The following is a 16,845-nucleotide window of genomic DNA, read 5'->3' on the forward strand; positions in this document are numbered from 1 at the left end:
GCCCTCCACTATCCCAACCACCCTAATGTTTTTTATGCAGGCCTGGCCTTCTAAGTCCTCAGCCTGCTCCTTCAGTATGAAGACCCTCTTCGTTACATCTTTCAATCGGGTTTAGAGGTCCCTAATAGTTTTTTCTTCCCTGTAGGGTTGTTTCAGTTCTTGCATTGTGATCAGCTAGTGTATGATGGTTTGATGTGAGCAGACCTAGGACCAACACCACCATATCAATTTTATGCCCCAAAGTCCCCTTTGAATCGCTGATGGCTAGGAGGATAGAGTATAGCTTGTCTTGTGGGACCTGTACCAGCCCTCTAGGTGGACTAGGCCCAAATTCTACCTCGGAGGGTCCTTGGCTGCCAGAGGTTCTTTCCAGCGTGGTTGTTGCCACTTATTTACAGAGGCTGGAGACAGCAGGGCAACATGGTGGTCCGGCCGCTAAGTATGGAGGAGAGGGCATGGCATCATCCAGTCCACAGTGTGAGTGAGGCTCCACCGAGACATCCCTCAGTGAATCATCCAGGAGGGATCGCCAGTAGTGACGTAGGGTGATGGGTGGAAATCCAGGGGGTAACAGGCGTGCCGCCCACATCTCAGAAGGAGTCACACAGAGCAGCAAAGTGGTCCAAGAGGGGTGGCCAGGGTACGCAGGGAAAAAGCAGCAAGGGTAGCCAGCTGGATGCCTCGCCAGCTACAGTGTTTCAAAAAGTGTCTTCCAATTAAATGCAGAGGGAAAGAGGAGAGCATGCATCCCACAATGGGCCGGCAAGGAGCTGATGCTGTTTAGGGAAGTTAATACGTACACCTATAGCCCCAATGGCACAAGTGGCAAAGTGGGGAGAAAGCCCCCTTCAGGGATCACAATCTTGCAAGTAGGCCTCTAGGGCAGGTCAACCCACAAGAGCAGCAGTTTTATCTGCAGGCCTTCCCAGGCCCAGTTTCTGGTATGAAGAAAGCCCATAGGGCTCCCCACGCAGGCCACCTCCTGATGTCCACTGCAGGAGTCTCACCTCTGGGCGGTATGCTGCAGTCCCAGTCAGACAGGCTTCATATGAGCATGCAATTCAGGGGCCTTCAATGTCAGTGGTTGAGTCTGACAGTGGATGGAGACAGTCCGAAGGCAACTCAGCCCCAGGGGATCCTGCCTTATGATTCCTTCCTTCACAGGCTCTCCTCCATAGGGCCACTCAGAGGCCCTTCTCGCAAGACACTTGAAGACTTTATTGGTGGCCAGCGGGGGGGCTTGACCCCAGTGGAAAGCTGCGGACCCCACTACACTACACCAGCTTCTCCCCAAAAGTCTCTTCTGTGGAGTGGTACACCATGCTGCGCTGCGAGCATCCCACATCCCTCCTGTGGGGCCTGCAGGAGGGAACTGGAGCCCCCTCGATCAAGCCCCTGGAGAGTACGCTCAACAGCCTGCTGCAATCAACCAGCCATCAAGGAAAGGGAGGGCCCAGCTAACCAAAAGTCTTGGCTGATGGTACAATCTGTCCATGTCCATTTTTCCTATACTGACAGGAACCTCCACAGTGGCAGTTCTTGGCACAGTAAAGAGATTTCTGTAGTGTCTGCAAATGTCTCTAGATTTAGTAGACGAGATGTCCATTGGGAAGATGCAATAAAATATTCTGTTGTTTTTTATAGCCATTAATCCATCTACCAATCTCTAGATCAGCCCTCCATTTAGTATACTCTTGTTCCTCTGTTTTGGGTGATGTGTGGTACCCCTTTGCCGGCCTCTCCCTGGCCTTTCCAAGTTGTTTGTGGTTCGGTTTCTTTCAAGGGTCTTGGTCTCCATATTGGGATATGGATGTCCCTGTCCTCAACCCCCCACATTTCCCCCAAGGATTGGTGGTCATTGCTACACTGTGAGGCTTGGGGGACCCTGCCATACTGGAGTACTCCTACCATCACTTGCATGCAGTCCTGAGATATGACTTTCACATTCTGAGGGAATGAGGTGCACCAATTATGATACTGTGTAAGAATTCAGCAATGACAACCCATTGGCCAATTTATGTTGGCTGTAGAAATGTGTGCATTTCACCCATGCGAACCAGTGGTAAAGTGCTTGTGCTCACCGCTGTAAACATGTTGGAATTGGCATATTCCTAGTAGGCACCCCTATTTTTTTTAAATCCACGGTAAATTGTGCCTCATATACCTAGGGCAGCTAGTGGGCTGCAAAACTCGTTTTGCCTTTACGTTGCACTGTAAACATGTCTCCAGGCCTGCCAGTGCAGCCTTGGTTTTTCAACTACCAATCCTCCCTGGCAAAATTCACATACAAAAATAAACCTTTTGCCAGTTCTAAACCTTACTGTTTAATACTTTTAAGTCAACTCTAAGGTAGGCCTTAACCTCCATAGGGCAGGATGCATGATATTTAAAAAGTACGGCAAGAATATTTAATGTCTTCCATGTCATGGCAATGACAAAAAACAAAGTCGTTGTTCACAGTTGCTCTCCCATAGGTTAACACTGGTTTACATTATCACCTTTAATAAGTAATACATTCAGTTTTGGAATTGGTAGAAAAACGGTAAAGGACTAATTTTAATAGTAATTTAAAATTCAACCTAATGGTTACAATGTATTTGTATTGCTATTTTGGAGCTAACATTCTTAGAAAGTTGTCAATTTTCTGGCTAAACCAAAAGGCTTTCCCGCCAGTGTCCAGCTGGCACCTTACCAGGGATGGACTGGCCATAGTGGGCACGAGGCGTTTCCCCGGTGGGCCAGAAGGGTGAGGGCTTGTTTTGGACCGGTGTGAGCCATTTTTGTTACTTGGGTCCAGTTTTGCAGCAAGCCCCTTAGCCCCTTGGCCCCTTGTAACGAAAGCGCAGTAGCAGTGTTCCCACCAGCATCCCCCCCCCATCCAAGGGTGGATCCGGTGTAATTGCCAGAGCTGGTTTGCAATCCCAGTCTGGCCCTGCACCTGACACCTAATGGCTACCAGACTGTTGACAAAGGGCTCTGAGTGTGAGTAGTGTTCTTCTCACTTGACAGGATGGCATGAGGTCTTTGCCCAGCCCCTTCCTAAGCTTCAAAGGATACCTGTCTTGTCATTGGCAGATGAACCTCACACCTAGGCCTGCCTATATTTTGTCTATCTAGGCAGGCTAACCCCAAACCCAGTGAGAGTGGAGGAACTGACCAGAACTGGTTTGGGGAAGCTATAAAGGCCTGCCCAGCCAACAGGCTGGCACACGGCATTAAAGTGGACCTCACAGACCTCTTCTCTAAAAAAACACCAGGCCCTGTGAAAAATCAAAAATGAGTGTCCTGCTGCTTGAAGAATGTGAAGGAAGATTAGACCTGCTTGCCTCGAACCCAGGACCATAGAAGTGACTTGAGGGTCAGTTGGCTGACTTTCTGTTTGAGTAATATGGACACAACAAGCTTCCAGAGGCCTCGCTCCCCATATCTGCCCAGCTGACTAGTTTCAATAGGACTAGCCCTGGACCCTATTACTGACTAATCCCTAATTGGAGCACCTCAGGTCCTGGGTCCTTGGCTGGGCTCCTCCTGTCCTGAAACTGCAAGAAGTGGGACTTAGGAACTTTTTGCCAACTTTCTGCCTTGAGAACCGGCAGAGACCGGGATCACTGTCAAAGCTGCATACTTCGATTCAGCAGTCAATCTCAGCTTGCGGATTTCCAGAAAGGTTCTAGGTTTGAATGTAGAGGACTTCATTAAGACCGATGAAGAGCAGCATCCAATCAACATCAAAGCCTTCACAAGCATGGAGTTCAGACTTCACGTCCACTGAGCTTTCTCTCCTTTGCAACGTCTACACCGTGACCCTGCACTCTTCAGCAGCCTTCCATCATCGAGCCCTGCTTCATATGAAGCTTGCAACTTGCATACAAATCCCTAGCTGACCACCATTTTTTCTCCCTAGAAGTTTCTAAGTCCAAACAGGAGCTTTCCACCGTGACACACCTGATCTCTGAAGCCACCTGGCAATTAATTGCGGCCAACTTGAACTTTTACTGTAACCTGGTATTGCGTGACCCGATAACTGCATTTTGTGCTTTTTAGCAGTATGTTTAACTTGTAATTAAAAAAAATCATATCCCCAGTTCTGCCTTTTGGATTTGTTGTTTTAGTGTTAATTTATTTATTAAAGTATTCTCTATTTTTCCAAAATTGGTTTGGGAATTTTCATGTGTTGAGTTTTCCATTGATTACTGTTTGGGTACTTCATACATACTTTAAACATTGCCTCTAAATTAGGCCTGACTGCTGTGTGCCATGCTACCAAAGGGTTGTGCGCAAGTTTATTTAGTGACTTTAGCAGTTCATCCTAATTATTATTTGAAGTGGGTTCTCACCCCCCTCATATATTATCCCAATCAATTCTTTACAAGTTTCATGTTAAAAGAGAGAGATCTCACAACTATAAATCTGCTACAATGAACAATGTATCATCTCATGACCTGACATGGGGAAGTGGTTACCCATATGAAATGAAGTTCTACTTTTGTGAACTCCTGATAATGCAGAATTACTCAGTTGAGCTAAGGTGTAACAACAAAAGCATGTAGAGCACATGCTTGGGGACAAGCAAAATGATATACAATATGGCATATGCATGCTAGCTACAGTAGGGATTTCAACACTGCAGCTGCTAAGTTAATTTTAGAAAACACCCATTCTGCTGTGGCTATGTTGTCCTTAAAGTGAAACTGCGTTAGTTGAATTTAGTATTTTCGTGTTATTGCATACTTTTCTTTTTGTAGCCTTAATGCTCAACTGTTGATCTTGTTAAAGAAGATGCCAACATCACTCTGTAAATGACAGGTTATGAAATTCCTCTTGTATCTGGGGAGCAATAAGAGTATACACTCTTTAACATTCAACTGTATTGCCCATTAGTGAACTCTTTCTCACTCTTACACTGGTAATTGACTTTTGACGCAGCTCCAAAAGTGTTGGTCTGTTTGGGTGCAAACTCACTAGATGTGCAACAAAACACATGTGGTTTAATCTTAGACCTCTGGTGGCAGATGGCACTCAGTGATCCAATGTGGCCCTAAAGACTGCGATTACTTTCCCTGCCTCAGCTGCAGCGGCCAGTGGGAACTTCTTTCCTGGTGCTGGGCACTGGGTGAAACAAAGGATAAGTTTCAAACCTGAGTGATGTTTGAGATGAAACTATCTCTGCCCAGTAGATCAACATTTTCTGAGATGGCAAACCTCTATTAGACTGGTACATAAAAAGGCTGAAGACCCTGGGTTGGAAGGAGTTTATTGGGAGTATTTATTGGTACCTTGCATTTTACACTACTCGTAGTTATTTGAAGTCCTATTTCAAATATTGAAACATTACATTAAATAATTGTAGAACATTAATTGAAGTATCTGCATTATATTTTAGGATAGATTTCTAATCGCAGTTAAAATTCCGTTTGGGTTCTGCTTCAGTGGTGTAGTCATGGGTCTGAATATGAGTTCTAGAAACCTGCCATTTAAAATTTAACATAAGTTATTTCTGTGTTTCCACAGGTTCTTCAAGCACCCGAGCGCCACTCGTTACAGGTATACCTGTTTTCCAAACATTTCTTCTGTTTCTGTTGTAATGCTTCTCTTTCCTTTGTACTGTCTGTAAATTCAGTTTGGCAGTAGCTTTATTTGAATGAACTCTGTGCCAGCAGTTATGCTTAGATCCACCTCATGTACCTTGATTTCATTAACTTCAAAAATCACCATTAGCAGGAAGAGAGTTAATTTTCTTCAAACTCAGAACTTGTTATGTATCCATCCTACTTCCGGCATGCGCACGGACTCCTAATCCTGCCCTCACTTGACTGAGCCCAACCCCATCAGTTCCTGAATATGCCCCACCCTCTCTTAATTTAGACTACACCAATAGGTGACACACTTTTTAGTGAAACATACCTAACCAGAAGGCACCATTTTTGGTGGGAGTAAATCCTAAACTCAAATATAACTTTTTGGGAGCAAAGTATACCTAGATTTTTAACTACATACACTTCTCTGAGGGGCTTATTTGCAATTACATTTTGACTGGGTAAAAAACCTGATTTTTTTAGATGTTTGAGCAGCACCAGTGGATAAACCACAGGTGGGAAGGCATTTGCCTAAAGGCCCTCACCGTTCTTTGATGCTCATAAGCTCTCAGTCTCACTCAGAGCACACTGGAAAAGCTTGATTGTCACTTCAAGGCAAGGTATGACAAGCCAACATTTGTGTCAAGACTCCCAGTGATCCTAGTGCACTTTTATAAATTCCAGAATCTCTTCAAGCCAGGTTTTCGATGGTGCCTGCTCTCCTCGACTAGTTTGAGATGTCATTTGGCCTTATGTTTAAATAGTACTTGCTGAGAAGTAACTGAGACAGTTTTTTAGTGGGTGTGCAGACTAAGGGGCAGATTTCGATTTTGGGTGGAAAGGCACCGAACTATGGTCGAAGCCCTTCCAACCGAACCGGAACGTGTCGCACGGATTACTCACCGAGCAAGCCATTCTAATGGGCTCGGTCGGAAAGGAATCTGACTCGGATTGCCGGCTAGAAATCCCTCAGTACTACCCCGGCCGCCTCTTTGCAACCGAGGGAGTACGATGTCAGTTTTTCACTGCCTTTTTGTGCCAGTTCTTCCGGCACAAAAATAGGCAGTCGGAAACTGTCTTTGGGGGCCCCCAGCAGGGCCCCCTTGTGTGCGAGGCTGCCGTATTGCGGCCTGGGGCACGTATGGTGCCCCTCTGTGGATCCCTGCACCTGTTAGCAGGTACCTTGGGGTGCCAGCCACAGGATGCAGGGATGAACTGCACCCCTGCTTTTTATAATGCAGGCATGCATTCCGCTCAGAATGCATGCTTGCATTGTGAAGTAAACGGTTGCATCATACTAGCAGGGCTGCAACCGACGACAGCAGGTCGGTCGGTTACCGCTCCTGACCGATGTGGGACGGACTCAGGCATCGGAATCGGCCCCATAATGTCAAGTTTTTTTATATTGACTGGCAGAAATATTGAGTCATAAGTATCGTGAGTGAGAAATATCGACAGCAAGAATATTGTGGTGAAGAATATTGACTTAAAGTAAGTAATATTGATTTTAAAAATATCTAAGTCTTTAATATCGTTTGCAAAAAGTATAGTTGTTAAAAATATAATTTTTTAAATTAATGTCATGTACTTTACTATGTTTTAAATGTATGTGATGTATTTATTTTAAATAGGATTTGTTTTTATTTTTTAATATATGTGTTACATTTTTAGTAGTTATTAAAATAAATATTAGAATTTTTTGTTTTTCAGTTCTGTAACGGGATGCAGGTTTATAGGGGAATAGGGTGAGCTGTAATTTTATTATATTAAATGAATTATAAGATGCTATATGGTTAAATGTCTAAAATTATTTATTTTTAATTAATTAATAATTAGTTGTTAATTAATATTAATTAATTGGTAGTTTATTATGGTGATTGTGTAATTAATTTCAGCTGTGTATTTTGGTGTTTCTAGGTGTAAAGGGTGGGAAGTAATTATTTTATTGATAATTACTAATTGGTTGTTGATTAATATTCATTAATTGCCAATTAATCATCGTAATTGTGTAATTAATTTAGGTGTGTGTTTTAGGATTTATAGGGTGGCGAGTAATTTACTTTTTATTATTAATTATTTGTTGATTGATATTAATTAATGTCATTAAAAATTAATTATGGTAATTGTATAATTCATTTTAGGTGTGTGTTGTGGTATTCATAGGGGTCAAGGGTGGGAAGTAATTTGTGTTTAATTAATTAATATATAGTTGCTAATTAATGCGCATCATTTGATATTCATTTTGAGTAATTGTTTATTTTTTGCTGTGTTGTTTGTACTTTTAAAGGAGTTAAGGGTGGGAATTAAAATACATTTTATTTACTTTATAATTAGTTGTTTAATAGTAATGATTTTTCATTTTAAAATACGTTTTAATTGTGTAATGTATTATTTTACAGTTTAATTTAGGTGTGTGTTGTGGGCATTATAGTGTTAAAGTGTGGATAGTTAATTAAGGTTTATTAAGTTTTTTATGAAAAATATTTTTTAATGATTATTACCTATAGTATTAATGGAAGTAAAGAGTTTTTTTTTAAATGTTAATGTTAATGTTAATGTTAGTTGGGATTTGTTAAGCGCTCGTACGCCCGGAGGCTTCATGGCGCTGTAGAAGGAACCAAACAGGACAGTCGAAGGACAGGCAGTGCTATCGGTAGTAAGCTTGAGAAAACAGCCAGGTCTTCAGAGATTGCCTAAAGCTAAGTATGTTATCAATCTGCTTTATATGGAGAGGAAAGGAATTCCAGAGTACAGCAGCTTGGTGGTCGAAGCAGCTGCCTCCGTGGCGTTTCCTCTTGAAAGGAGGCACAGTCAAGAGTGATTTGTAGGTGGATCGAAGGTGACGGGAGGGGCAATATTTTTTGAAAAGATCTCTGATAAAGGAAGGGCCAGAGTCGTTCAGAGAGCGGAACAGAATACACCCAGTCTTAAAGGCCACACGTTGCTCAACTGGCAACCAGTGTAGTTGCTTAAGGCCAGGTCTGATGGATTGCCTCCTGGGTATATTCAGCAGCAGCCTGGCAGCTTGGTTCTGAACAAGCTGGAGGCGTTTAAGCTCACCAATTTGGAGGCCGAGGTAAAGACTGTTAGAGAAGTCCAGCCTGGATAGAACCAAGGAGAGGACAATCTGTGTAAGGGCTGCTGAGGAGAAAAAGCGGGCAATTTTTCTTATTTTCTTCAATTGAAAAATGCTGGAAGATACCACCGCTCCAACCTGTCTTTTTAGCGAGAGATCCTCGCTGATAAAAATGCCTAGGCTTTTAACCACGGGAGATTTAGTAGGGGGGGCTCCCATGTTAGTGGGCCAGAAGTTAGGGTTCCAGCTTAGTGGGCTCTGTCCGGGCAGGACCAGCTCGGTCTTGCCCGGATTGAGCTTCAGATGATTGCAGCTCATCCAACTCAGTATGTGGGACATGGTTCTTTGGAATACGTCCACTGAGTCAGTGTTGTTGAGAGAGAAGATGAGCTGCAAATCATCCGCATAATTGAAGATGGTTACATTAGCATGACGCAAGGAGTGCAAAAGAGGACGTAAGTAAACATTAAAAAGAAGGGGAGATAACGAGGAGCCCTGTGGTACCCCACAGGTGGTGGGTATAGTGGGAGCGGTGAAGGAGCCGAGTCTGACTGATTGTGTGCGGTCCGAGATAAAAGAGCAGATCCAGCTCAGTGCAGGGCCCCTGAGACCTGCCTGCTCGACACGGTCTACCAAGATGGTGTGGTCGACCGTGTCGAACGCAGCAGAGAGGTCCAATAGTACAAGCGCCTGGTGGGTTCCTGCGTCTGCATTCCGCCTCAGAGTGTTTAACACCGAGAGGATAACCGCCTCGGTGGAGTGGCAAGGGCGGAATCCTGCTTGATTCGGTGCCAGATATTCAGACTTTTCCAAGAAGCTGGAGATAGTTTCGCACACATGTGACTCCAGCAGCTTGGCACAGTATGGTAACAGCGATATAGGTCTGTAGTTGATGGGATCTAGCGGGTTGGCACCTGCCTTTTTTATGAGGGGAACGAGGAGGGCTTTTTTCAATTTGCGTGGGACTTTGCCCTGTGCAAGTGAGCCATTCAGTAAAGAAAGTAAGCACTCAGGGAGATTGGTGCCCACTTCTTTCATGATGTGAGGGGGGCAAATGTCATCAGGAGAGCCTGTTTTGACTTTGGTTAGTAATTTGAGTAGCTTGATATCGTCTATGGGGGGGAAAGAGTCTAAAGTGGCAGGGTTATAGCAGGTGTCAGCAAATAATAGAGGGGACTGAGTAGTAGAAATGCTTTGCTTGATCTTGCATATTTTATCATAGAAAAAAGAGTTGAGTGTGTTGCAGAGCTCTTGGGTAGGAACCGTAGGGAGGGAGGTTCTGTCGCAAGAGCTGAGGTTTTCCACGATGTTAAACAACTCTTTAGACTTGTTTTGGGCCTTGAGAATTTTATCTGAGAAGTAGTCAGTTTTGTATTTGAGGATGAGATTTTGATATTCCCTGCGGGCCTTACGGAAGTTGGCTCTGTCATGCTCTAAGTAGGCTGTGCGCCATTTGCGCTCCATTTGACGAGTTTTAAGTTTAAGGGCTTTTAGATGAGGTGTGAACCATCTGTGAGCATCGCTGGGGCGGGAGCGAGAGAAGTTAACGCAGGGGGCGTGGGCCTCAGCTGCCTGGAGTAGCCAGTCGGAGAAGACTGCTACTGATTTCTCTATGTCCAGTTCGAGTGAGGGGCAAGTAGAGGTTAACATTTGGAGGAAGGACGGAACGTCGACCTTTTTCCACATTCTTGCCTTCCCGCCTTGTTGGGGCGAAGGTTTGCTGTTTTTAGCAATGGTTATGGTGAAATTGTTGAGGTGTATTGTTGAGGTGAAAATGTTGAGGTGTATTGTGATTTGTCTGGTGTTATATGGCAGGAAATTAAATAAATACATTCATGTAGTAAATAATGTGTTTGTTTCTAAATATTTTCTAGTTCAAAATAAAAAAAATTCACTTATTATTTTATTTTATATAATATTTGTAGGTATTTGTTATATGTAATTATTATTATAATATGTTTTCTTTTTATATATTACGGGGTCGATTCGTATTCGTAGCCGTTTCTGTAAGAATCGCCCAAATCCGTCCAAATTGCGTAGTACGATCCGTAGGTAGAAAATACGTACAAATCATTGCAAACCGTACGAAAAACAAAGTTAAATCTGTACGACATAGAGCCGCACAGTGAACAGTACGATTCGTAAGCATGCCGTTTGATTCGCCAAGTACGATCAAGAACAGGGACCGAGAACGCGATTCGTACGGAAAGCGGCAAACGAGCAATTCGTACGGAGAACCACACATTCACATATGCACCGTACCCCTGCGATCATGGGGGTACGGACCGTATCCCTATGCTCTGCACCCCAACGCACCGGACACCTACGCATCGTACTCCTACACACCGTACACCTACGCTCCATACACCCATGCACCGTTCCCCGATGTACCGTACCCCTATGCTCCGTACCCCAACGCACCGTACCAGTTTGCACGTACCCCTGCGATCATGGGGTGCACTCGCATCCCGGGGGGGGTCCATTTCACACGCAGTTCGAGTCGAAAATGCTTTTACGGATGTTTTAAAGTCCCGTAGAAAAAGAGTCGTACAGAGTGTCGTCCTGACGAATCGTACTTGCTGGTTCGTAAAAGCTGCTTCGATCCGTACGGACATCGCGTACTGTGTGTACGGAATGCAATTTGTACGGATTCTGAAGTAGTATGGTCTTTCTTTTTTTTTTTTTTTTCCTCATCTTGCGATTACTGTATGCTTACGGAGTATAAGGTGTCTGCCTCTTTGATCTTTTCCGACACTGCCCCTTGAGCTCTCTTGTTTGGGGAGTTATGACCTCTTGTTGGTTTTTGAGGAGTATCCTTTACTCGTTACATATCGAAGCTTCTGGCTTTGATCGGGGGGAGCTAGCCAACTAGGCTACTTGACAAGTACCATACTTGTCCACCAGAAAATGTATTGCTTTAATCATAGGACTTAGGTATGATGTTTATTTGGTGTTTAAGAAGATTTCAAAACTATCCCAGAACTTAAATCTTTTGGTTACGTTGCTTAGTTTATCCAGTTTGTTGATTCTTATTGCCGAGTTCAGCCATTCTGCATGGGTCGGGCAGGTGGATCCTATCCATTTGATACAAATCTCCCTCCTTGCAAGAACTATTAACACAAAGAGGAGATTCTCCTGTTCCTTAGTAAGCCCCCTTTCATTACCTGAGTTTAATATCCCAAAAAGAACAAGAGTAATACTCACAGTTAGTTGTTTGGACAGGATAGAACTCAAGGTCTTACCGACTTGGTCCCAAAACTCTTTCAATTGAGGACAGTTTTTAAACATGTGAATATCGTCTGATTTTTCCTCTCCACATTTGGGGCATTTCTTTATTCCAGCATTTTTAAATTTGGAGAGTTTTTTTGGTGTCCAATACGCTCTATGAATTGTATATAAATGATTTCTCTTCAGAGCCGCAGATTTCAGGTTGGACCAGCATTTGTCCACTGATTTTTCCCAAATTAAATCCAGATCCGTTATTTCAATGTCTTTCCCCCATATTTGAGTTTCCATGTTAACATTGATATCGTTGGCTGTAATCAGAGCCCAGTACCACTTTGCAACTTCTTTCGGTGGTCGCGTTGTTTTGATCATGTCATCTTCCAATTTTTCATTGCCGTTTATACTGGGCAAAGTTCTAGACCAGCTTAACAATTGATAATACTTAAATCTGGATAAAGTATTATTTGTTATTTCTTGCAGCTCTAACCATGTTTTTAAGATTGGACCGTTTAGTATTTGACCCCAATTTTTGATGTTGGCTCTTTTCAGTGCCAATGCGAGAGTGTCTCTTAGGCATTCTGGGGTTCCAGGAGATTCCCAGATTGGAGCCCACTTACTATAGTACGATATTTTTAGAATGCCTCTAATTTGTGTCCACATTTTTGCTGCATCCCTTAATATCTTGAGCTTTATTTTTTTAAAGTATTTGGGGTGTCCGAACTTAAACAGCACATAATCCTCTGATTTTGTGATTGCTTTAAGATGGTTAGGGTAGTATTCATGATTTTTTAGTAGTGCTTTCATGTTTTTGAATTGGAAAGCTCTACAGTACTCCTCCAGATCTGGGCTGGCCAGCCCACCATCTTTCTTACTCCTCCTGATCTTTTTCCATGCAATCCTTGATCCTTTTGCTGCCCAAATGAAGCTTGTTATGTTTCTTTGTGCTCGAGCTAATTCCGTCTTTCCAAATTCCATTGGTATCGCGTTGAATAGAAAAGTAAACTTTGGCAGGACGGTCATCTTGATTATATTCGATCTTCCAATCAAGCTCAACGGTAAAGAGGTCCATGTCTCAAGCAATTTTCTTACCTCTCCGGCAACTTTGTTTAGGTTTCTGTTTGCAATCTTCGCTATGTCATGATTTATTAGAATTCCTAAGTACCTTATTTCGTTTTTTATAAAATTGCTTTGAAAGGTTGTGTTCCATGTCATAACTTCTGTCTTCGTTTGATTTACCAGGTATCCTGATATTCTCCCGAATGCCTTTAAAGTTTTTTCAATACTTGCCTTAGCTTTTGGGTAGTCCTCAGTAAAAATCATTAGGTCGTCCGCATAAAGAGCGATTTTTTTCTCCCATAAACCATATTTGAATGGAATGATTTTATTGTTATTTCTCAGCTTGTTTGCCAGTGGTTCGATATATAAGTTGAATAGTAAAGGGGAGAGTGGACACCCCTGTCTCGTTCCTCTGGTTATCTTTATATTTTCTGTTAAGCTACCATTTACTAGGACCTTTGATCTTGGATCCTTATAAATCTGACTGACCATATTAATAAAGTGAGGTCCGAAGTTGTTCTTGACCATGACTTTCTCAAGAAAAGCCCAATTGACCCTATCAAAAGCCTTTGCGGCATCAACAGCGAGTATGGTAAGTGGAGATTTCTCATTTGTTGCGATATCTATTGAAGCTAAGAGTTCTTGTGTTACCTCGTGTAGATATCTTCCTTTTGTGAAACCTTTTTGGTCTTGATGTAATAGTTTTGATATTACTCTCCCTAGTCGTGCTGCCATTATTTTAGTAAATATTTTGTAGTCTGTGTTTAATAATGAAATTGGGCGATATGACTCGCATTTGAGAGGGTTCTTGCCGGGTTTCAGAATGATTGTAATTATAGCATCGTTCCATGAGTCTGGTATGGTTTTTCGTTGCATTAGAATTAGGTTAATTAGTTTGGTTATATGAGGGAGTATAGAGTTTTTCAGCTTCATGTATAATTCGTTTGGTAAGGCGTCTGGCCCTGCGGCTTTTCCCCTTTTCAAACTTTTAATGGCTTCTGCCACTTCTTCTTCTTGGACTTCCTTATCTAGAGCTTCTTTTTCGTTCTCTTCGAGTTTTCGAAGTACTGCGTCTTTCAAATAAGAATCTATCATTTGATCCGAGGGATTTATGTCTTCCGTGTATAAGTCTTTAAAAAATTTCCAAAATTCGTACTTGATAGTGTTTTCATCAGAGGAAGGAATTGTTTGGTCCTCCGGGATAACACTTTCCACTTTGTTTTTAGCTAGATCCGATTTAAGCTTCCACGCTAGCCATTTTCCGCAACCTTCACCAAACTCATGTTTCGCCAGTTTGCTAGACTCCCACTTTTTATGTAACCTTTCTTCCAAAATTTGATCTATTTTATCTTTTTGAGTCTGTCTTTTATTAAGAAGATCTTGTTTCCTTTCCTCCTCTTGTTCTGTGGAAATATCGGTGTCTAAGAATCTGATCTCTGATTCCAAGTCTAAGATCTCCTGTTTTGCTTGTTTGTTTTTGTGTGCCCCTAGGCTCAGGAGTTTACCCCTTATGACAGCTTTATAGGCATCCCATGTTATTTGTTCTGTGGTACCTAACGCATTTAACTCGAAGAAGATATTTGTTTCAGTTTCCAGCTCTTTTACGATCTCTTCGTCTTCCAGCAAAACTCTTTCGACTGTAAATCTCCTTTCGGTTATGTTATCCATGATTTGTAGTTCTAATTGTACTGCTGAATGATCTGAGAGGTGAGCTGGTAAGTGAGATACTCTTTTCACTTTCTTTGATAGTTCATTGCTAACCAGAAAGAAATCGATCCTGGATTTGTGTCCCAGTTTTTTGTTATATAGAGTAAATGGTTGTGACATTTCTCCTTTGTTTTTCCAGATGTCTACCAAATTTAGGTCCCTTTTATAAGTCCCAATCCATTGTCTCATTTTTTTTAAGGTAGTATGCCTACCAGGTGGTGATCTATCTAGTTTTAAGTCCATCACTAGGTTAAAATCTCCTCCCAATATTATGGGAGAAGTAGCTAGTAATAGTTGAGAGTACAGTTTTCGCAGCGGATCAGGATCATCCAAATTCGGACCATAGTACCCTGTGATAGTAATCGGAGAGTTTCCTATTCTGACATTAGCTATGGCCCATCGTCCTTTATTATCTACTTCTGAACTGGTTATAGTGGCTTTTAATGACTTTTTAAAGATTATTGCTATTCCTTTTGTATTACATTGGTGCGTTGTGCATATTAAAGTGTCTACCCACCAGAGGTTCTTAATTATTTGGTCCCATTCTTCTTTTAACAGGTGAGTTTCTTGTAATATTATTATCTCGCTTTTCCCAGTTCTGATATACTCTAAGATTTTATTCCTTCTGCTTTTTGTTCTTAAACCATTTACATTCCAGGATAGAATATTTACATCCCTACGTATACTCCCCATTTATTCTGTTTACTTTTTTGTGAATTATGTTTCGCTCCTTGTTGTTTTAGTTTCCCGAGTATTCGCAGATGAGGAATTTTTTGATTTTTTTTCCCTATTTTGCTCCCCACCCTTTTTCGTGTATTTTTGTACTTACTAAGTCGTGCCTTAAAGTTACCCTCCCCGGAGAAGCCTCCATCTTCTTCTCCTTCGGTTACCTTCATAACCCTTTTGGCTTCCCGATCCCCTCCCCGTGATCTTTATCTATATACAGTTAAAATAATGACATTTGTTGGTTGGTTTATAGCTCTTTCTTAATTATTCCATGTTTTGTCCTTGAGTGTAGTTTAGATCTAATTCTCTTATGTTCCTGTTATATATTTACATATGATTACATATATATATTTTTATTATAAGTGAATATATATATATATATATATATATATATATATATATATTTTATATTTTTTTGTTGGTTTTTTTTTTTTTTTTGTATTTCGAAGTTTAAACAGGATTATATATGTTCTAGGCTATTAGGTAATCTGTATGATTTATCTGTGAACATTTAACTCAGAGGTTCTTCTGCGCTTATTTGATCTTTGATTTGCTTTATCAAGTTTTTCACCTCTTCAGGTTCTCTTAAATTACGCATTTTATTTCTCCACATGATCCGTAATGAGGGTGGAAATTTCATTTGCACCGTGGCACCTAGTTGTTGAAGTTCAGACATTAGATTTCCCAGTTCCCACTGCCTGGTCTGAGAGGCTTTTGACATATCTGATCTTATTCTGAAGTTCCAACTATCTTTGTTGTACGTCCCTTTTTTCAATGCTTCTCCCAAGATCCTGTCCTTCAGCATGTACGTTTTAAAATTGACTAGAATCTTTCTAGGGTTTTTCCTTTCTTTGCTTTTTCCATAGGGATCCCTATGTACTCTCTGTATGTCCTCTTCTAGAGTTTCTTTGTCTGCCCATGGGAAATGTTCCATCAGGAGTGCCACTACAAACACTTTTACATCTTTACCTTCTTGATTCTCTGGCACATTTAGAATTCTTATGTTATTTTTCCTCGCTTGGTTTTCTAGGGATTCCAGTTTCTCGTTCACGGTTTTATTTTCCAATCTCAAAGAGTTTATTTCCTTTCTATTTTTCTCCACCCTTTTGTCCAAGCTGGAGACTTCATTTTCTACCGCTGTTACTCTGTCACCTAGTGCGTTCAGCTTGCTATCCAATTTCTCGCAGACCTCCTGTATTTTGTTTTGTTTTGATTCTGAAATAGAGAATTTCTCTTTCATCTCTACCCATATTTTTTCAAGAAGTTCATCTGTATGGGTTTTTGTTATGTCCTTGTCCTTGTTAGACTCTACAGGCCTAGGTTCATCGTCCTCTCTGTCTTCAACATTTTCGGTTGTGTTTGCAGTTATGTTTGCTGCTGCTGCCGCAGAGGGGTCTGCGCCCCCCTCCGCCATATGAGTTGCCACTTTTCCTTCCGAGCTACCTTCTTTAATTTTCCAGATTTCTTCCAGACTTATGT

General features: G+C 41.9%; 1 protein-coding gene across 1 annotated transcript in view; it reads left to right on the plus strand.

Annotated features, from left to right (window-relative positions):
* The window catches only part of LOC144752607 (scavenger receptor cysteine-rich domain-containing protein DMBT1-like), a 1,088,995-nt gene that overhangs the window by 84,365 nt on the left and 987,785 nt on the right, over positions 1 to 16,845 (plus strand). The window contains exons 8-9 of the mRNA XM_078640489.1: positions 920 to 934; positions 3,118 to 3,143. Coding sequence (XP_078496615.1) covers positions 920 to 934; positions 3,118 to 3,143 — 41 coding nt within the window. The remainder of the gene's footprint in view (positions 1 to 919; positions 935 to 3,117; positions 3,144 to 16,845) is intronic.

Source organism: Lissotriton helveticus, chromosome 5_1 (genome assembly GCF_964261635.1).
Source record: "Lissotriton helveticus chromosome 5_1, aLisHel1.1, whole genome shotgun sequence".
NCBI classification, from domain to species: domain Eukaryota; kingdom Metazoa; phylum Chordata; class Amphibia; order Caudata; family Salamandridae; genus Lissotriton; species Lissotriton helveticus.